The following is a 23186-nucleotide window of genomic DNA, read 5'->3' on the forward strand; positions in this document are numbered from 1 at the left end:
GCGCCGTGTTCGCAATATCGACTGCCTCAATATTTAATTCAAAGACCGTCGAATTTAAGCTAAAATCAAGTATGGAATGATTTTCACCCCGCCGCAGAATGTGCGTCTTAGCTATTAGAAATAACAGGTGCATTAAATATTAATGAGATCCATGAGACGGGTTTGTCTTTAATGAATGAAAGAGGAGCAAAATCCTAATTCTAAACTCCAGTCGCTCAAGTGGAACTGCAATCACCAGGGCGTATACAAAACAAGGAAGGTAATACAGGTGAAATTAGGCGGACACCTTCACAATCTGGGAGGAGTTTCCAGCTCCTCATAGGTCATATTTCTCTGGCAACGGGTTGGCTAGGATTAAATATATAAATATATATACATTGTCACGAAATGGAAATTAATAGCCTGATGTCAAACAGCTAAACACGTAAGCAAAACGAAATAGACATATATATTTTTTTTACACATACTAATTTACGTCTGTTAATACAGTGGCAAAGTGGTGCAAGGCAAACATGGTGCACTGACACAGCAGTGATAGATATAGGTGAAGACGGTGTTTAGCAGAGTTTACAATCTTTCCAAAGACACAAAATTTACAACTGGGAAAAATGAAAGAGGAAAAGGGTTTTTTGGGGGGAAGCAAGCTCAGTCCTAAGGATATTCATTAATGTGTCGACCGTTATGGTCTGCAATGCATCTGACCTTTATGGCTGATCTCAACATGCAAAACAGGCCTCTTCTGAGCGACATGACACTGGCCATTGTGAACTGTGTACATAATTAACCACTCTGGTAGGACTAAACCTGCGTTTGTTAGTCTTTCTATCACTCGGCCCCTGTGACTGCATGGTCGAAGAGCCCCCTACTTCTCATATAGTAAATAAATAGCAGTAGAGATTGTTGGTTGGCTGTGTAGCCTTTTATAAATGGAAACATTGTCAAGTTTCACTATCCATAGCGCAGTTGAGCTCAATTCCAAATTCGAGTAGGACTACACAATCTGATGAAGGGTTCTCTATCTGATTTCCTTCTTTATGGTCTTAGAAACAAAAAAACAAGCACTAAACCCAATAGAACCTACAGAAGCAGTTAAGGCTTCATGAAGTAGAGACTTAAGAATTGACATTACCTCTATATTGTCCTTGCAAAGGCCAGACCAACATCACTGAAAGCTGTTTAACATGCAGTGCCTAGAATGATATCAGTTACTTAACACCACTACATCTCAACAGTTCTGCCCTCTGCAATGGCTACCAATCAAAGACCAATGCATATACAAAAAATCCCTTTTAATGTGCCCTCCCCAACACTACACAATAACTGGCAGATGCTCACCTTGTCAGTGGGGTCACTGCTGTTCTGGGCACCTAAGAGGGCCTACGCCTAAAAATCATCAAACAGCAGAATCCTTCTCAAGCTGCACTACAAAAATCTGGAACATGATGCCCATTGAAATACTTCTAGTCCCATCTCTATTCATTCTACAACTAAGAACTAAAAACGTTACCAACTCCCTGAACAAGAAAAGCCTTGGTCACCCACTTGCATAACTTTCCTACTTACCATACTATTTTTCAAGCCTTCTTTAGCCAAAACTCTTGCCCTGTCCTCTGATAGAACTCCACTCCATGTTTAGGGTTCCCAGTCACTGTAATTGCCTACAAGACCACGGTGCATCTATGCTTTTAAAACCTCCTTACTTACAACAAATCTTCCTCTAGCACCCACCTCACTTTTCAGGTCATATTGCTACCTGTAAATTATTATGTTTAAATTAAAAACAATCTTAGTAGATAGAACCCCCTATTTAATTTGTTTATCTATCAATTACGGCCTAAGCAAGGCCTGTTTGGACTTGAAGGACCACCTGTAAACACAAACAATCTTCACTCAGACTGGAATAACTATGCTGGACATAGTGTTTTACTTGTGACCATTGAGGTCAAACCTCTTAAATAATGCATTCAACTGCCTGGGTCTATGCACCTTGGTAAACCAAAGGTCTTTTATACTTTCTTTCACACTTTAGTTGACATGCTAGTTTTTCACACAGTCTATGCCTATGTGTAATACTGACCTCCAAAGCAAAATTATATCAATGCAACAGTTGATTATTGATGATGCCTTCAATGACTATGTCCTTGCATACTCTTGCACTTTGTGCGTCAAGTCATCGCATAAACTACATGATTTCTCAGTGTACCTGTAAGTTGGAACCCTTCTCAGGCTTTTGATTGTGACCCCTGGTGGCTTTTCCTAATTTAGAATGAAATACTATGCTTTTACATTGATCAAACCACTTACTAAGTATTCTTCGGAGATCCGCATATTCTCAGCCAAAGTCCCAATTGTTGTATGACCTTGAAATATTACCAAGCTCTGTTTCAGCATTTTTTATTCTAGTCCATGCGAGAAATAAAAAATGCCACTGTGTAAATTTCTACAAAAAATTAAGAGTCCGCTATCCTTATCATATGCTACTAAGCAGACCAAATAAAGATGGGAAAGACTGCAATCAATGGTCCTTCTTAAACGGATGGCACTCTCGTAGGTGCTGCTTTCAAATAAACCTGAAGCAGGGCCAATGTGATAAACAGTGTGTGCAATGCATTAAATAGTTCATGGTAGTACACTATCTGGTACTGCAGAAAGAAGCACAGCATAGTCCCCAAATTCCTCATACTCTTGCTAGCCTGCTTCCGGTCAGTGATGCTGTTCAAATGTGCCATCACCTCCCCCAGCTACTCTATTGGGCGCCTCTTGCTTGTTCACCCATCCTGAGGCTGATATCTACAATCAAGGCAGATTTAGGATGTGGAGACTAAGACTGGATGAGTAGTTTTCGATAGTAAAGCGAAGTAGGCAGTTTTAAAGTTGAGATTGCATATAGTAAAAGGCAGCGGGAGCCCACAAGAAGACAGAGTGCCACATACGAGCTACAGCCGGTGAGGAAAGCCTACACAAAAGACTGTGCAGTCAAAACAGATGTTGAGTCCGTACATGCTCCAAACTGATTCATGGCATGACCAGATAATTGAAAATGGCTGATGCCACAATAAGAGTTAAATTAATGCCAAGAAATTCAATGACGTGATAACTAAGAAATCGTCTTACTGATACCATACCTTACCATCAGGCAGGATGAAACACAGAAGTGAAAAGAGCACCATGGTGGATTCCTGACAGTCATTAAGGCTATTACAATGAAATATTAACAAGATGTAGAGCTGTTCTTGATTATTTTGGAGCATAAGAAGGATGTGATTTAAGTAAAGCCTTCAAACCAAGAAGGTCACAACTGATATGCAGCTAATCTTCTGTTCATAAAAGTTGATATCCTTTCAGGCATGCATGTATTCCATATAAAACGGGCAGGTTCAGGCCCATTCTCTTAAAGAAACTGCACACTAAACTGGACGCACTGGCAGACAGTTAGAAACTGAAGCGAAACAGTAGATGTAGCAAGTCTAAATCACGCAACAGTAATTTGTCTCAAAGAGTCAAACTAGTTTGGTCATAACACTTTCCCTCTATGCTTTGTTTTGAGATCAAACTGCAACCCCTCTAGGCTCACCTCGCAAACTGTGTAAGTTGAGGAAGAACATTAGTTAATAGGAAATTAGAAAAGTTATTGTACTGGAATAATACACTTGGGCAACTTCCATCTCAATGTTTTCACGAGGCTATTAGCTTTCCAAATTGTAGATCAGTAACAGACCGAGCCAAATTATTAGTGCTCTTTTAAACACTACTAAAACGTCTACTCTGCTGAAATATACGTAGTTCAGGAATTATCAATCTTTCAAGGTAGGTGGTGTACCAATACCATGTATCATTATGTTGCGCAATAAGCTGAAGACTACACATTCATATACTGGGTAATTTACTTTTTTCTCGGAGTTTTATATAACGTGAACTCGACACGAAGGTATCGGGTATCAGAGAGCGTTACATGAGCACCTTTTGCATTACAGACTCACACTTATTTCTGTGAGGCACTGGGGAGATGAAGTGATTTGACCAGAGTAACAGGATGTTGAGCGTCGTTGTCTAGACTTGAACCCGGTTCCCCAAATTCAAGGTCGAGCGCACAAGGCGTTAGGCCACATCTTCTCCCCTATTTTTTTCTTTGCCATACATATTGCTCGTCAGATAAATGCTGCCGCCAAAGCAGGCATTTCTGTGTCATGCCAATAAGTATTTCAAAATATTAGTGCATTAAGAAGTAAGCATTAGAGACACTCGAGAGTGGTATGAGAAGGCTAATCAATGGGAACGTTCTTGAGTGCTTTATTACCATGGTGTTTTTAATTCAAAAGGCCTAGTTCTGCCTAATCAAAATAGTTATGAGTTGCACCATGCTGGTGTAATCAAAGACCATAAAGGATTGGTAAGTATCCCAAATGTCTCATTTGAATACTGATTGCCCTAGTGTCACGTTGCTTTCCACACAGTATAACATTTCTCAGGAAAAACAGGACAGACAGCTCGTGTGTGGCATCTTGTATAAATGAATAACTTCCCTATTAAATCAGGCTTTTAAAGTTGAAACAGATTGTTCTAAATGTGCGTTTCTAAAACTTTTTAGAAGCAAAAACCAGAGACTATAAACTGGGAATACTGCCCTACCCCATGCCTACTTTTCCTCATGGAAAGCTGGTTAAGCCCTGCATCGGCACCTGACATCGCCACAGCCATCCCCACCTTCCTCCCCCGGCTACAAGATTGCCAGGTAAGACAGAGTTCATAAGCCGAGAGGCAGAATCATCATCGTCCACAAGAACACCATCAGCTGCACCACGTCCACCAACACGTCAGCCTCAAACATGGAACACCTGTCGTTCAAGTTCCACATCACACTGAACTTTACTCTATGTAGGGCTCATGTACAGACCACCAGAACCACACACCAGCTTCACCGACGCCATCACAGACTTCTTCGCACTACTCACCCTCGATGCTAGCAATTCTTTCCAACCCGGTGACCTGACATTCTACCTGGAAGACCATGCCGTACCCAACTCAAAAGCACTCGTCAGAGACATTGATCCACGTCGCTGGACACCTCCTGGACCCTATTTTCATCAATTTTGACAACATCGGAGCTGGCGAGCCCACACCAGTCCTTGGGACAGACCATGCCAACATTAAGTTCAGCATGCCCTCATTAAGTTCAGCATCCCGTCCTGGGCCAGTACACATGCACCACCTCCAGACCAGCCTGTCAAAACTGGAACAGCATCGCTGACAAAGACTGAAACACTGTTCTCAACCACCACCAAACGCAATAACAGCCTCCCCAAATTCATCTCAAATTGTGTGCGACTCCCTGCCCCCCAAAACACAGCAATACAACACAATCCAGACACTAAGGCAGCTGATGATACATGGAGGAACTCAGACTGATGAAAAGTCACTGAAACCACCTGGAGAGCAAATGGCAAATAAGCCAGGGCAATGCAGACAGCAGAACATTCAAATCCGCCCTAAGACTCGAACACCAAATGATCAGCATCACCAAATGTGCCAGTCTGATGGACAGCATCAATACTAGCACCATCAGAAGCAAAAAAATATTCAACATTGTAAAAGATTTCACCTCACTAGCTGCTGCCTCCAACTTGATTCCCCTCCTGCGGGACCTCTGCAACAATCACTCTCAATTCGGCACCAACAAAACTACTACCGTTTACAGCATTTTCTACTTGCAACCAGACCTGACAGACCTCACCAAATTCCTCCAGATCTCATCCAAAGTACCAATGCTAACCAAATGGCCAGTCATCCCCCCCAGAAGAAACCGCTGCCACAATAAGTCCATCCACTCAGGGGCCCCCATTGGGGCGCCCCACTACTCCTCTGCCCTTACCACACCTGCTCCAGACGACTGAAACCCATCAGTACCATGCTCACACCCATTCTAAATACCTCCGCCACTTCCACAAACTTCCCAGATGCTTAGAAAAACACAACAGTACTTCTTTGGCTGAAGATTCTCCCTAAAAACCCTTCAACGCACGTCAACCACAGACCGATTTCCTGTCTACCATTCCCGGCCAAAGTCTTAGATAAAATTGTCAACAAACACTTCACTGAATACCTTATCCTCCTGGACCTCTCTGGAGCATTTGGCAGTCTCCCACCCAATCCTCATTTAAGGACCACACAATAGCGGAATCCAAGGACAAACACTCTAATGTATCTGCTCCTTCTTGACTGGAAGAACCCAGCTAGTCAACCAGACAAGGTACACCTCTGATGCACGTAACCTCATCTGCAGAGTGCCGCATGGATCGTCTCTGAGCACGAACCTCTTCAACGTATACACGATCACTCTAGCCAGCATCATTCGCTCTCATGACATCAACATCCTCTCCTATGCCGACAAGAGGCAACTACTCTCCCCTCACGGACAAGATGCCCAGTAACCAGATCAAGTTTATTATCTGCATGAAATCACCCACTGGATGAAGACCAACTGTGTAAAGCTGAACACCGACAGCGGCACGTCCTCCTTCATGTGCCATGAGGAATTAGGTCTTCCGTATTTAGCGGATCTCATTAAATTGGAGCCAATTATTCTTTGGCAGAGGATGTGGGCCAATGAACAGACTCACCTAAATAGAGAGATCCTACGTAATGTAATGTAATGATGTCTTGTAAAGCGCCTGAATCACCCCACATGGGGTATCTCCGCGCTGTAGACCGCTGGGGAACCCGTCCTGGCTTTCCCTGTGAGATGGTCCCTACTGGGTTTCTCCAAGGTGAAACCAGGCATCCCCGGCGTATGTGGGGGGCCGTTGTGGAGATGAGGCAAGCTAATGCCCAGAGTTGCCGAGTGTGATCCCTGGTTAGAGTAGGCACCGAGGCTGACCCTGGTCCACAACCCTGCCGCGTCGGGAATTGAACCCTGGTCCCGGGCCGACCTCTGTTTCCGGGTCTGCCGCCTCTAACCAGTGAGCCACACCACTCCACTGATACGTGATAGCCTTAGTCTGTAGGGGGCTTTAAAGATCCCCTGGGTCAGGTTTCGTCAGCTGTTTTATGAATGACCTTGGACACCCAGACTATTTTACAAACCCCAGTTCTATGTCTCGAATTTCTACAAATCATTAAAGAAAGAGGGCCTTGAACTGTTGGGCTCATTAAGAGCAGCAAGTGAAGTCTCTAAATCCACTGTTATGCAACATCAGATAAGGCTCACCTGCTTGGGCATGGAACCATATTTACAATTTGTACCTAGTGGCTATGATAGGCTGCTCCTGATTAGATTTAGATTGGGTACCATTCACAGATTAGTGACCATACATAAAATGAATGACAGGTCAAGAACTCTTCCCTCATGTCCCTGCGATAACTACTCCGAGCAGTCTACTATCCATTTAACTCCTTCTGTAAGCTTTATTCAGAGTTAAGAAAAGTTTTGTTATTGCCACTTTTAAAACAGCAAAGTCTTAGGCAATGCCACCCAGCCCTTATTCGCCTACAACTATTAGAGATTGCTATAGCACATAAACAGGTAAGAGCAGTATGCCAGAAAGTCATTCACAGAGATAGAATCAAAGAGAGAAGCACTCGAGAGACAGCAAGTTCAGGTACCTGCTGGTCTGTGGACTGATGCTGGGTGATAAAATATAATGGGCACTGTTTTAAATAGCTGCTTGTGCATGTATTTAGCAAGAATTACTTTTCAAAAGATATTGCTAAAGGACTCTAATGCAGGTTACGATTTTCAGTGCTACCGTGCTTCAGGATTGTAAACGTAATACAGATCTTGCATTAAACGAATTTCAGAAACAGTCACTGTACTTGGGACCTCTATTCAGGAAAAACATCAACCTTTCCCTCACAAAGCTGGAGGTTAGCACATCTCACTATCCACGTCAAAATATCGAGAATGTGATCTTACAATCATCCTGGTAATGCCTGTCAAATGCCTGCTCGAGAGAACCCTGGACACCTTTAGATGCAGCAGATTAGTTCGGGTTCCTATAACTTCTTTAATTAATGCAGGCCCTGCTCGCTCAATTGCAGGTAGACTCTGGCCTACAGCTGGCTAAAGGCAGGCTGTAGCCACCGCGGTCCGTGGCAATTCCAGTCGGCCCCCAGGCCTGCCTCCAGTGAAAGCCGGGTGACGGGTTCAGGCCGCTGTACTGTCCTGACTCGATCCTGGTAGTCCCGGGCGGGGCCATCCAGTCTTCAGACCCCGTAAAATATTGAATTCAGAGGGGGGTGGGTAAAATAGTGCAGCACACAGCAGCCCAGGCCTGTGTGAGTTAATGCTGAAAGCGCCGCTAGCGTCACGGCCGGGTGCCATGAATATATCTAGAGCTCCTGTCTTGATTATTTGTAGCGCTCAGGCCACAGTTATTTGTGGCGCTCTGGCCACAGTATTATCCTGTGCTCAGTCCCAACATCCATGATTATAGGTAGCCCTCCCTCCGGTCATGATAAACTAGCGAGCCGCCTGCTCCCAGTAGTAGGAAGCGACGTGACGTCCACCGCGATGACGTTCTGCTGACAGTGAGAGCGCGCCGCGGGATTGGAAGCACTATGATTACACTAACAGTTCAGTGAGGCTGCCAGCAGCCTTAGCTCAGCTGAGAGCCTCACACCTGCTGGAGCAGCGCGCCGAAGTCACAGGCAAGCCACAGACTAAGTTTTATTAAGTGCTTTCTGTGACAACCACCACACAGCGTATGCGTGACAATGCATTTCAGTGCGGTAATGCAGAGTACCACACTGAAATGCGTTAGTGTCATGTCAGTTGCGTGATCCTTGGCAGGACTGAAGTGGTTGAGAGTAAATGAAGCCTCAAAAGTTACCTTGGGCTAGTTGCTGATACATTCCGGTCTTAAGTACCAATAATTGAAGCTTAAGCTTTGTGAAGAAGCATGGCTTCACTGCACTATATGCTTTTTCTTTTTGGGAGGATGGGGGGGGGGGGGGGGGGGAGGGGTTAGGGGTGGAGGGAGGGAATGCCTTCATGATTGACTATCCCAAGACATAATTGGAGTTTCAGTCTGATGGTGTGGCTCTTACAACGTGCACATCTAATTATACGAACAATAAATCATTTAAGGGGCTTCTGTTAAAATGATATCCTTTCTATCTAAGTAGTCAACAGCGGGGCAGCACTCTAAAATCCCATGGATAAGGGCATGATCAGATACAACTACAGAGAACTGATGCATTTCTCCATTCCGCCTGTATAGTAAGGCGATCAACACTCTTACATATAATTACATCTTTTTATTCATGTCTGTTTACGAAGCAGTCATTAAAACGATGAAAATTAAGTGTTGGATTAATACACATTGAAAGTCAACAACTTAATAAGTAACTCTTACTGCTACACATTTTAACAGCTCAACATGCCTCAACCAGTTAATGGAACAACGAGGAACAACAAGATGCAGATCCGAGACAGAAAACGCTATCAGACAGCTACAGTGCCAATATGCTGTGCAAAACCAGAGTATTTTTAGAGGTGCAAATTGAAACCTTGCAATCTCGAACTGCAAGAACAGACATGGCAAGTCATGAGATGTAACACAAAGTTAACCAGATTTTTCGTTCTTGAAAAATGATCACACCCATATAATTGCAGCTTACATATCCACAGATGATAGCAATATCTCATTAGAAACACCTGTGGCCTCTGTAAACAAGTAGTAACTCCTTGGACTGGTATGGTGTATTTACCGTTTCACAGGTTCTGTCTGCACAAGGGCGGCATCTGTCATAGCCTTCATCCAGAGCTCCATTTCTTTCACAGTATCCGTGCAAAAGTAGTAAGTCCTCATATTTGGATGGGTTGCCTGATCAAAAATAATGGGGTAAATGTAACTGATCCGCACGTTTCTGTAAAAGATGAAAAAAGAGGGGGGAGTTTATGTTTTTGTACAACTTTTGATTAACTACTGAAGCAGAGTATAGCATGATAGTCCACTCATTTCACAGTTTTTCAACATGATTTGCTGAAATCATGTTAAGGGTGACTAAAACAATACTTTGTCAGCTACTAAAATGCTATTACGATGCACAGAACAGGGAAATTTGCAGATACAATATTTCAAAATTCACTCTTAAATCACGCAAGTGCCTCACCATTTTTAAGTATTTTATCTGGGTGCATGTTCAGCTATGCATGTAATAGCTGTCGAAGTAACAACCACCACAAACCAATAAGCTGAAAAAGCAAACTCAGTATGTGCTTACAAAAGCAAACCAAGATACATTAGGACCATGATCCCCCTGCAGGGATCCCACTAGGACTAGGGGCAGTTGTTTATTTGTTTAAATGGGATAGGTTCTGTAGTGTCTTGCGATATGAAAAAAACATTTTGGCTCCTAATGGACTCTGTAGAGCAGTGACGTAGGTGTCAGAACGCGATGCCATGAAAACTTGTCTTAAAATGTTGAGTTTGCAGTTACACATAGCAGAATAAGGACTAAGCTATGTGTGTGGTGTAGTCATTGGCGAGTACCCAAGCTGGCAAGATAGCTACAAGTGGTGACAAGATAGGGGATAAGTAACCCAAAGAATGACCGTGCTGACTCAGAGTTTGCTGTGGTCGAAGCAAACTGGTTGCAAGTGCCAAGTGTGTCGCTGTCGAAGAACTGAATTGACACTTCATGCATGTGGAGTCAAAGCTCAACTCCAGCTGCTGTAAAGCAAGTGAAGACAACTGAAATTAATGTATACGTTGATGGTCGAGAATCTGCTGGTCAAGCCATATATAAAGGTACCACGTTGCCATGCAAGAAAGTTGTAAATTAAACTGAGCAATACTGCAAAAGGTGATTAAGTACTGATGTAAGAAGTAGCACAGGCTGACAGGATAAGTGAGAAAGGAGTACATTATAATCGCAATTATCAGAGACTACATATGCGAAGCTTACGACCTCAGTACCAGGTGAGGAGACCCAATAAGAAGCAAAAGGGTTGCGCTTACTGAGCTGTCCGATACCTGAAGTAGCCAACCGCCAAAGTTGCCAGGTGATGGCTCAGGACAACTAAAGGTCTTGAGCAAGTGAAGGCCTCTAGTGGGGACTGGAGAGAAGGCCCCCCCTTTCCCAGATTGTCCATGCAGAATGTGGCTGGCCCAATGCAAGTCCTCAGCAATAGAACGAGTGATGCATACTCAAATGATCAGCAAAAGACACAATTGATGGACAAAATGCAGAACAAATCAAAACATTCACCCCCAGTCAAGAGATCTGGGTTAAATCCATCATTCTTTTGCTTACCATGCCACCCCAGTTTAGACCTGGCTATATGCATATCAGTCTTGACCCTGTGCCTCATGGGAACAGTCCAGCCCGAACTGCCAAGCCAGGTCCTCCCTGGACCGGAAACAAGCATCCTAGGACCGGTTTCAGAGTTTCACCCCTCTTCAGTCAGGATAGCTTGATTCCAGTGGCACAGTGAGCCCAGGACCCACGTCTGGGCATACCTGGTGCACTTAGGGCGAGAAAGCAAAAAAACTATGGATTTAGGCCCAGATCTCTGTACTGGGGTGAATGTATGAGATTGTTCTGCATTCTGTCCATCATATAGTTCTTTTTGCATTTGTCACCCCGAGTGGGACGGTTATGCTCAGACGTGGGTCCCGTGCTCTCCATGCAGCTGAAATCAAGCTATCCTGGCTGAAGAGGGGTGAAACCTCGAAATCAGTACTAAGATGCTTGTTTCCAGTCTGGTGAGCACCTGGCCTGGCAGTTCGGGCTGGACTGTTCCCATTGGGAGCAGGGTCAAGACTGATTTGCATATGGCTGGGTCCAAACTGGAATGGCATGGTGAGCAAAAAAAACAATGAATTTAGGCCCAGATCTCTGTACTGGGGTGAATGTATGACATTGTTCTGCATTCTGTCCATCAATAGTTCTTTTTTCAAATGATCAGCCGACAGGGGCAGAAAGAGCTCCACTCGCAAGGTCAGCCACTCCCATAACTTGATACCATGCGGGAGTCCTTTTTTAAACCACCACCACCTTTCTATACCACCAAAGTGCTTAATTTTGGCGTTAGATGGTTTGTGTGGATACAGACCTTTGATAATTTCATTGATGCACTTGTAGAGACTATAACAAAAAGATAATAAAAGAAGGAAGTTACACATTAATGAAAATGCTGCGTACTGATTGAGAAATTACATATTGTCAGTTTAAATATACGCTGAATCTCAAATTCAATCCAGTACCAAATGTTGATAATGAAAAACATTTTCAGTCAAGAATGCCAAAAATGTGGTGGAAATATTGTAGCAAGACTTGATACGCTCATCAAGCACTGCATGTTCAATGAATTTAATGATGAGGAAGCTATGCGACAGAGTTATTGATGGATACAAAAATGCTTAGAGAAATTTTTAGTCTGGAAGGAGCATTGATGGCTGGAATAGCTGAGGAGCATGCTGAAAGACAAGCTGCTGATATGGATGCTAGAAGTGCCTAGAGTGAATCAATCATGAGAATAAAAAGAACACTAAAGCAAAAGACTGAAGGACACAAAGTGTTGTCTACAAGTAAAAAGAATTTATGTTTTGGATGCGGATTTTCGTTTCCACACAAAGGTATATGTCCCGCCATTGGACAGATATGTAAAGGCTGCGGGAAAGAGAACCATTTTGCGACTATTTGTAAAGCGAAGAAAAAGCAAGAGCGCCACGGCGTAAAGACAAAATAGCCACCAGTCCAGAGGCAACGTTGAACCAGACCCCCAAGACCAAGCGCTGGCATCACTTAGCGAAGTTAATTGCCATCTAAATCATCATCGAACTGTCTGTCCGCCTCAATATCAAGAGAAAGTGAAAAAGACAGTTGCGCCATGTCAATGTTCATCTCATAGAAACGTTTGCATGTCGGACTGGCTGCATGTGAGGAAAAATGTCAGGCAAAGAAGAGTCTACATGCCAAAGTACCCAAGTCCTAAAAAATACTGTCCAAAAATTGCATTGGAAAATAAATGATTGCTCGATACCTTTCATCATTGACAGTGGTGCACTGACAAAAAGAATGCCTGAAGTGAAATACAATGAATTGTCTCCATTGCCTTGACCTTCGCCATCGAAAACCAAAGTGTATACCTGGGCTGCTTCGACGCCCATAAAAAAAAAAAGGTTCATTTGTAGCAACTCTGAAACACAAGAAAACTAAGGTGTAAGCACCCATCCATGTGCTTAGGGCTACAGCGGAAAGTAAGTGCCTGTCTGCTCAGTTTCAGTACCGCTGCTGATATGAGACCGATTTTTGTCAATTACAATATGAAGGCTCACCACAAAATAGTAAGGCAATTTCCTTCCTTATCTCATGTTTTGGGAAAGCTAAACACTATGAAAGTAAAGTTACACATTAATGAAGATGCCAGTCCTGTTGCTCAAAGACAGACGAGTTGCTACTCATTTACAAGAAGCGGTTGAAAAAGAACTTGAATCGTTACTTAAGCAGGACACTATTGAGCGTTTAACTAGTCCAACGACATGGGTTTCTCCCATAGCGATAGTGCCCAAAATAGACAAATGCGTTCATATGCGCCAATCCAACAAGGCAATTGAACGAGAACAACATCCAAGTCCACATACTGCTGACATAACGCAATTAAATGGTGCAAAGGTTTTCTCACACCATGATTTAAATAAAGGTTATCATTAGATGGAACTCAAAGGAGATTTCAGGTATATTACAACCTTTTCTACACATATCGAACGGTTTTGATATCAAAGACTCAGTTTTGGCGTGTCATCAGCTGCAGAACCTTTCCAAAATGTCATTGGATGTGTCATACAGCTGCTGTGAAAGCATTTGGATATAGTGTTGACCTATTGATTTTCAGAGCTACACAGAAGTATATAGCTTACTGACTGATGCAGGCCTGACTTCTGCGGCCATATCTTTGCTAATGGGGGTATGACAACTTATCCTGCTAAATGTTAAGCACTGTCAAATGCTGATACCCTACAACACGTTTCTATGATATGTACATTTCGTAGCATGGTCAGATACTGTTTATACATACAACACTTTTCTACAATAAGTGCTCCCTTAAGAGCTTTAATGAAGAAACATGTTTCATTCAAGTGATCACAAGAATGTGGGAAAAGTTTCAAGAAAATCAAACAAGCCATTGAAAGCGCTACTGAAATGGCCTTATTTAATCCAAAGTTTCATACAGAGGTTGTTCTTGACCCAGCCCCATCGGGTTAGGCACTATCCTGGCAAAGCACAGCAGACACCCCCAAGCTCGAAGGCATATTGTGGCATATGCCTTAGAGGTTTGTTCCAAACAGAATGTGCTTAATCTCAAAAAGAGAAAGAAAGTTTGGCTGTGGTATGGGCTTATGAACATGTCCATGTATTCCTGTATAGAAAGCCTTTTATGGTGGTATCTGGTCACTAAGCTTTATTGATTATCTTTGGCAATCCAAAAGCCAAGATGTCTCCTCTCATTGAACGGTTGGGACTCCGATCACAGAAGTATGATTTCACCACTGTACATTGTCCAGGGAAGGATCAAAACCCTGCTGACTAATTTTTCAGAGTGCCTATACAACATCAATGTACTCCATCCAAGACGGGAGAAGCCTACATTAATTTCACTTTAAAGCCAAATACGCCAGCTGCCATTTCGTTAGCCCAGATCATCACTGCCACGAACCATGATAGTAACATGCCGAATTTGAAAGATATTATTACACATCAGTTGTGGAACCGACATGCTCAACCTCTCACCAGTGATGGTGAATACAAAAAGTACAAACATGTTAGAGATGTACTGTCTATAACTCAGGAAGGAGTTATACTGTGAGGACAGAGGTTCCTAATTTCAGAGAGTTTAAGCAGAAAATAATTGGAGTTTGGTTTCCATATTTAGATGAGTGTTGAAAAGGAACTCAAGGCATGTCACGTATGTAACTGCCTCTCTACAAAAATTACTCAATATACTCTTACCATGTCAGAACACCCTAAGCCGTTAAACAGTCGAGAATTCAAGGAATTTCAGGAGCATCTGATTGTAAAGCATCAGAAGAGTATACCTTTGTGGCCACAGGCCAACGTACTTGAGCATTTTATGAGTACTCTAAGGAAAGCAGTACAACATGCAACTCTTGAATGACTCAGTAAGCAAAATGTTTTGAATTCCACCGTACGAGTCTATTGATGAACACCTCACTCGACCACAGGCAAAAGTCACGCAACTCTGATGTTTGGGAGAGCAATGACAACCAAGTTTAACACAATAGACAAACAAAAGAGAAGGATGTGAGAATACAACTCGAATGAAGGACATGGCTAATAAGGAAGCGATGAAAGCCTATACTGACCAGAGGCGACATGCAAAAAACACTGAGCTTAAGACGAGATCTAGTGATCGCCCGCCAACTGCAAAGGCGAAAATCTGATGCTCCATATGATGTTGCACCTTTCCACGTTGTGTTCCCCAAAGGACATATGGCGACTGCCCAGTGTACTGGAAAGTCTATTACCCAAGACTATTCTCACTTTTGGCATTTGATTAATTTGTCTTCTGATCAAAATGATGAAAGAAAGACTGAACCTGAAAACCCAGTGACTGCTGTTACTTCTTCACCATCTTCAAAGATCTGACAATGATTGTATATATATTTGTTGATTTGCAAAAAAGTTTTTTTTTTTTTTAAATAAACAGCTGGGGAGATATTTTGCCTTGCAATATTTTATGACGGAACCCATTTGGCTCCTAACGGACTCCGTAGAGTTGTAAGGTAGGTGCCAGAGCACAATACCATAACAAAAAAGTCCGTTTGCAGTCACACGCAACAGAATAAGGACATGTAATACTAAGCTTTGTGTGTGGTGTGGTCATTGCCAGGTAACCAGGCTGAGAAGATGCTATAGGTTCGTTTCCCATGTCAATGAGGCTGACCCCCTCCAGGGGGCATACATTCTTTGCTCAGCATGACCAATGGGCCAGCACAATTGAGTCACTGATTAAAGTGTGACTGATGGCATTCAATGTCTATATAAGGGCTTCCAGCTAGACGTCTTCATCCATTGTCGCCTCACTGCTACACCTCTTCATTCATTACCGAGTCATTCATGTTTGTATTCACATTTGTAAAAGGCCCACTATAGCGTACAGCATCGGTCAATGGGCAGCCTACTTCGTGCCATTGTCTAACTGAACTGTGATGGCATTTGAGGTTTATTGGAGGAGCTTACATCCATCCATCTGGATCCATTAGTGTGTCATTTACATGTCTTTGGTGCACTAAGGCATACAGTATGGAGCAAAGGGTCATCCACTGGACAACTTCACAGTGAGTGATGGCTTTCTGCTCTTTCACAAGGAACAAATCCTCACACAAATGAGTCACCTTCTGTGGCAGGGTCCACTATGAAAATGTATTTTACGGAGAGCAAAACAATTTGCCTTTCAGTTTGCCTTATTGTGTCTGCTACAGTTTGACGTAATGTTTAACTTTATTTTCTCTCGTGGGTTTTCTATTGAATCTGGTGAATGAGACCTATGGACAGATAATCCGCTTTGTTTAATAATTTGACCAATTGTTTTTGTGGTCTCCACTACTTTTGTGCTACACTCTAACTTGCACAGCATTACAATCTCATTTTAGCTCATATTAGACAGTATTCTTAGTGCATTAACATTTCTACGAGTACCTCTGAATTCTACCTAGCACACAGTATTTGATGAGATGGTGTCTCATTGGAGGACTGCTACTAAGGCCCGAACTCAAACAATGAAGGCAGGCTCTGATATTGAGATTCCTTCTAAGAGAGTAGGTTCATGGATCACAATTTGGAAGTGATTTTTCAGTTTGTGCACCAAGCAATTTTGCATGATGAACAGTTTGAGGGAGCAAGCACGTGCCTCATTCTGGAGCACACTAGTGGATTCCAACTTCACTTGGGGAATTGGAAAAAATGGTGCTGCCTTAGCCTGCTCAACTCTACTCCACCCAGTGTTGCTGCACTTCTTCCGGAAAATAGGCAAACCAGTTGTCTGGGACAGGAATGGATGAAAACTGACCATATTAAGTCAAAATGTTTTTTTTCATGTTCCTTGGTTTGGCCCATTCTTGTCTCGGGTAGGAGGCCCAGCCACAGAAGTTGGGTACAATTTTAGTAGAGGGGGAAGCGCGAGAACGCTGGGTGGTAGCAATTTTGTTACTGTCCACAGATTTTGTAACTTTCCTTCACAGAAATGTATGATTGTTGCCAAAGTTTGAGGTTCGCAAGGTATTCTGGAAAAGAAAATCTAGTGGTATCCAAGATAGTCTCACTATTTGGACTCCCCTGGATATCCCTTGTTCACATATGTCCGTAAATTGTGTCTAAAAGTAACAATAATTTGCACCCTTGCCATGCACTGCTAATTACCTCACATATTACATCACTCATGACATGGACTATAACATCATTAATAACATGGTAGTAACATCTAAAATTACATCATTAATGACAACACTATGCATGGGAAGGGTGCGAGTTTATTACTCTAGGGCACGATGTATAGGTACTTGAGGTAACTAAAACCGTTGAATTTTGGTGGTTTTATTAGTTTATAATGGTACATTTTAACTGCCACTTTACCTAATTATAAAATCCCTTTAATCTTTGCATACCCATTGAAAAATGTATGCAATAATGAATAGCAAATGTATGATCTAAATGTATGCAACTCTAGAAATATCTATAGAATCAAGACATTCATCATAAAAGCTGCTGCATTCCTTTTGCAGAAACGTGCTGCAGGCAATCGACTTTGGATGACCGGTATATCACTTATCTGCTTCGAAATGGACGGTTTATAGGAAGCAAAGCTTGAGCACATCGCTCTACAGTTTGTAGAGAGGTGCTGCACTTTAAATGTGTTTTTATCCTTTCTAGGTAATACCCTAAGTCTTTCTTAACATTTAAGTTAGCAAGGGAACGATTTGGTTAATGTGAAAACCAGAAATAACCTTGGGCAGAAAAGATGACCGAGATCTCAGAACCACACTTATGAATTGTATGAATGCAAAGCTCCTGAGCTCACCCGCCCTCCTGGTTGAAAATAAAGCACTGGTGAGGTAACATACAGCCAAAATGCTGGGAAGAGCCTTTATTCTAGGTTCAAAAGAGCCCAGCTCTAATTCAGACAGCTACATTTTCCATTGTCAAAGAGCGGAATGCATCCTAACTAGTAAGACTTTTTTAGGCTTTTCAGGAAATCTTTAATTATTAAAATACTGAAATGGGATACCTGAGATGGATTTCTGAAGTATGCAAATAAAGGAACATTGGACGGCTAAATAAGTCCAGTATAAAACGAACTTGGCACATTCTTGGGTCAACTTGCTTTTTAGGTCTCGGCTAAAAGACGCGCGTAAGCGCGTCTCCGCCGAGATCTTATGTCAGGGACTATGCTTCCCAGGAGACAGCCTTGGTCACGCGCATTGCCTCTTCAAGGAGGCGATTTCCGCTGGCCACGCGCTCGCGAACGCGCTCAGCTGCTGTCTCCTGGGAAGCAGCTACACCACACGCGCATGCGCAGAAACAGCGACAGACACACACGAGCGCTCATGCACGCACGCACCCACACATACAGCGAACCCACCCCCCGGCGTCGCATGCATACACACACACACACACACACACACGTGCACCGAGCATCCCCCCCCACCCCTCCGTTGTCGCACCCCTCCCCTCCGCCGTCGCACCCCGCCCCCCACCTCTCCGCCGTCGCGCACACACACGCAGACATACAGGCATTCTCTCTCTCCCCCCCCCCCCCCCCCCCGCTCACCGGTCAAAGGCCCTCCGGACACGCAGACATACAGGCATTCTCTCCCCCCCCCCGCTCCGCTCACCGGTCAAAGGCCCTCCGACCGCGGGGCTCTCCCTCGGTGCTCCTCCAGGCACTCCGTGGGCGCGGGCTTCACAAAACGGAAGTCCCGCCCCACGATAGGTTTCGTTTTCTCAGTCCCGCCCCACGTTAGGTTTCGCTTGCAGCTCGTTGGGTATAAAAGCTTGTCGATCCAAGTGTGTGTGTATTGCATATGTTATCCCTTTTTACAACAAACCTTGACCTCACCAGAGATTCGTAATTGTCCAAACATTCCTCTATCTTGGTTAGTTTTTGTGTAATAGGAGATAGCAAGGTAGTTAAAATACTCTCAAATGTCTTCCACTGTTCTAAATCACAGTTCGAGTTAATACCATTTCCCGCTGCATAATTGGTATCACCATCAACCAAATCGGCATTAATTATAGGACTGCCCTCCTCGGGTGAGACACTGTCACGGGTTTTGTTCGACCTTGCCACTTTTGCTCTACAAGGCTCTACAAGGCCTTTGTGGTCCTCCTCCCCGCTTCCTTTTTACTGCCGGTTCCAGAGTTAATCATTTGGTAGAGGTTTTTTTATTTGGGGATGTGGCAGATGCACGTGTAGAGACGCTGGCTGTAATGTTACTTTGGGTCAGTGGCGATTTTGGGGAATCCTCTAGTGTTCCAAGGGGATATGGAACTTCAACGCCAACCTCAATATTAGTCGATGGTATAATAATGATTACATCTTGATGAGCTGGCGAGCGAGCTGTAGCTATAGTCCCTAGGGAAGATCTCCTATTTAATAACTGGACCAGAGACAACAGATGCTCGGTACAGAGGTCCCCTAAGAATAAACTGATCAAGCGTCCCCACCACGCTGCCACCATGAGAAGTACCTAGGTATTTCCTTTCCTGTTTGCTCATCTTTAATAACTTAAGTGAACTTAAGCCAACTGGCAATGCAGAGTAGTGAGTAGTGAGTGCAGAGTGGTAATGCAGAGTAGTGAGTGCAGAGTAGTGAGTGCAGAGCAGTGAGTGCAGAGCAGTGAGACCAGAGCAGTGAGTGCAGAGCAGTGAGTGCAGAGTAGTGAGTGCAGAGTAGTGAGTGCAGAGTAGTGAGTGCAGAGTTGTGAGTGCAGAGTAGTGAGTGCAGAGTAGTGAGTGCAGAGTAGTGAGTGCAGAGTAGTGAGTGCAGAGTGGTAATGCAGAGTAGTGAGTGCAGAGTAGTGAGTGCAGAGTAGTGAGTGCAGAGTAGTGAGTGCAGAGTGCAGAGTAGTGAGTGCAGAGTGCAGAGTAGTGAGTGCAGAGTGCAGAGTAGTGAGTGCAGAGTGCAGAGTAGTGAGTGCAGAGTAGTGAGTGCAGAGTGCAGAGTAGTGAGTGCAGAGTGCAGAGTAGTGAGTGCAGAGTGCAGAGTAGTGAGTGCAGAGTAGTGAGTGCAGAGTAGTGAGTGCAGAGTAGTGAGTGCAGAGTAGTGAGTGCAGAGTAGTGAGTGCAGAGTAGTGAGTGCAGAGTAGTGCGTGCAGAGTAGTGAGTGCAGAGTAGTGAGTGCAGAGTAGTGAGTGCAGAGTAGTGAGTGCAGAGTGCAGAGTAGTGAGTGCAGAGTGCAGAGTAGTGAGTGCAGAGTGCAGAGTAGTGAGTGCAGAGTGCAGAGTAGTGAGTGCAGAGTAGTGAGTGCAGAGTAGTGAGTGCAGAGTAGTGAGTGCAGAGTAGTGAGTGCAGAGTAGTGAGTGCAGAGTAGTGAGTGCAGAGTAGTGAGTGCAGAGTAGTGCGTGCAGAGTAGTGCGTGCAGAGTAGTGCGTGCAGAGTAGTGCGTGCAGAGTAGTGAGTGCAGAGTAGTGAGTGCAGAGTAGTGAGTGCAGAGTAGTGAGTGCAGAGTGCAGAGTAGTGAGTGCAGAGTGCAGAGTAGTGAGTGCAGAGTGCAGAGTAGTGAGTGCAGAGTAGTGAGTGCAGAGTAGTGAGTGCAGAGTAGTGAGTGCAGAGTAGTGAGTGCAGAGTAGTGAGTGCAGAGTAGTGAGTGCAGAGTGCAGAGTAGTGAGTGCAGAGTGCAGAGTAGTGAGTGCAGAGTGCAGAGTAGTGAGTGCAGAGTAGTGAGTGCAGAGTAGTGAGTGCAGAGTAGTGAGTGCAGAGTAGTGAGTGCAGAGTAGTGAGTGCAGAGTAGTGAGTGCAGAGTAGTGAGTGCAGAGTAGTGAGTGCAGAGTAGTGAGTGCAGAGTAGTGAGTGCAGAGTAGTGAGTGCAGAGTAGTGAGTGCAGAGTAGTGAGTGCAGAGTAGTGCGTGCAGAGTAGTGCGTGCAGAGTAGTGAGTGCAGAGTAGTGAGTGCAGAGTAGTGAGTGCAGAGTGCAGAGTAGTGAGTGCAGAGTGCAGAGTAGTGAGTGCAGAGTAGTGAGTGCAGAGTAGTGAGTGCAGAGTAGTGAGTGCAGAGTAGTGAGTGCAGAGTAGTGAGTGCAGAGTGCAGAGTAGTGAGTGCAGAGTGCAGAGTAGTGAGTGCAGAGTGCAGAGTAGTGAGTGCAGAGCGCAGAGTAGTGAGTGCAGAGCGCAGAGTAGTGAGTGCAGAGTGCAGAGTAGTGAGTGCAGAGTGCAGAGTAGTGAGTGCAGAGTAGTGAGTGTGCAGAGTAGTGAGTGCAGAGTAGTGAGTGCAGAGTAGTGAGTGCAGAGTAGTGAGTGTGCAGAGTAGTGAGTGTGCAGAGCAGTGAGTGCAGGTGCAGAGTGGTGTGTATTGGCAATGTAAATGACAATGCCATTTATTTAAGATTTAAAGAAAAAAAAGAAATGTCATGAGCAATGCCAATTGCTCTACCTTTAATGATGCCGAGACCATTGCATTGCAAATGCTTGTTTTAACACCAGTTGAGAACCTCTTCCGCTTAACAGAGTAAAAAATACATTTGTAAGGGTGTTTTGTTTCCTTTAAGAACATCCCACGGTCCTCTGGGAAATCTAGGTGGCAGTACTGCAAGTACTCTGTTGCCAGGCAGTAAATCTCAGCAATGGTAGGCCAGGGAGCATGAGAAAGTCCAGCATTATGGAGTGGAGATCTAAACCTGCACAAAAGATTCATGTGAGGTCAAAAGGATACGCGTAATAGATCCAGGTTTTTTCACCACCTTGCATATTTTCAGATGTAATATTCCTTTGGCTATAGAAGGCACAGAGAAAAATATGGAGAAATTGTCTTGACTAGTCTATGAAAAGGACGATCCCTTTCAAGCGACGCTACAAATAGTTAGATTCATAATCCGGGCATTTTGTGTTATATTCGTCAGCAAACACATTAAGATCAAAGACTTAAAGTCTATGTGGACCTCTTTACTGTTTACCACCCACTTCTGCTCTTCTAAAAGGTGTCTGCTGGGCTTTTTTCGCTTTGGAGTTATGAAGACCTGGGGAAGGGGGAGAGGGAAGTGGTAAAGCGGATGAACTCCTGTGATGTGAATGTTCCATGTTAGAGTCGGTGCCAGATTATCCGAGCCACTCTCTGTACAGTACTGGACCTTCCTGCTTGTTGAATTAAAGTAGTATTGTGCTTCTGCTGTCTGTCAGTTCCAAGATGGTACCCGAGAGGTATTTCTTTTTTATTCAGAAATAGGAGTATGATTTTTGATCGTTCAAGGCCAAATTAAATGCCTTATTTTTAGCTAGGTCCTCAAAAACATAGGTGGAATATTGGGTTTTTGACAGTTCTGCATATTGGCTGGCAATCACTAATTAGTTTTTTTCTCTGTCACACTGGGAGGAGAGGCTCAGACTCTGCAGCTATTACACCTTATGTAGCATTTAATGTACACCTTCTGAAAATCTTGCCTCTTCACTGGAGCCACAGTCATCGGGGGTTCTTACTCTGGACTTCACCTCTAGTATCTTGATATTTACATGTCTATTCATGGAGTTTCCAGAAAACATGAAAATACTAAATCTTTCTGTGGCGTGAGAGGTAAGGAGCAACCAGGAACACAGGCAAAATAATTAGCAGAAAACCTGGATATTCTCCCCCTTATATTTACAAGATGGTCTGAAGTAGCCACCCCTCCATCCTTTTAAGCAGATACTGAGAACACTGATACAAGAGTTCCAAATGATCTGCAATGGCATAAGAACTGGGCATGAGCAAAATGGTGGAGATGTCTGCCAAATATTCTTTCCCATTGAGTTCTTTCAAAAATCAGTTTTCTTTGGTGGTGCACACAAAGCTTTTAATCCTTTTTCTACATCCAAAAGTTGAATTTCTCCGATAGAATTAAGAATTTTATTTTGAACCTTACTTTTTAAATTTTCTTATACTGCCTCTTCTTGGCTGGAACACTAGAGTATAGTATTAGTACCTGGATAATAGGGAGATGTCTTGTCTTGCTTGAGAAATTGGTTGAAAAGATTCAA

General features: G+C 43.7%; 1 protein-coding gene across 21 annotated transcripts in view; it reads right to left on the bottom strand.

Annotated features, from left to right (window-relative positions):
- PLEKHA5 (pleckstrin homology domain containing A5) overlaps nucleotides 1–23186 on the bottom strand; it is a 742840-nt gene that overhangs the window by 408085 nt on the left and 311569 nt on the right. For all 21 annotated transcript variants that reach the window (XM_086920674.1, XM_086920665.1, XM_086920721.1 and 18 more), the window contains one exon: nucleotides 9706–9821. In XM_086920674.1, the coding sequence (XP_086776800.1) occupies nucleotides 9706–9821 (116 nt within the window). The remainder of the gene's footprint in view (nucleotides 1–9705; nucleotides 9822–23186) is intronic.

This window comes from Lissotriton vulgaris, chromosome 1_1 (genome assembly GCF_964263255.1).
Source record: "Lissotriton vulgaris chromosome 1_1, aLisVul1.2, whole genome shotgun sequence".
Lineage (NCBI taxonomy): Eukaryota > Metazoa > Chordata > Amphibia > Caudata > Salamandridae > Lissotriton > Lissotriton vulgaris.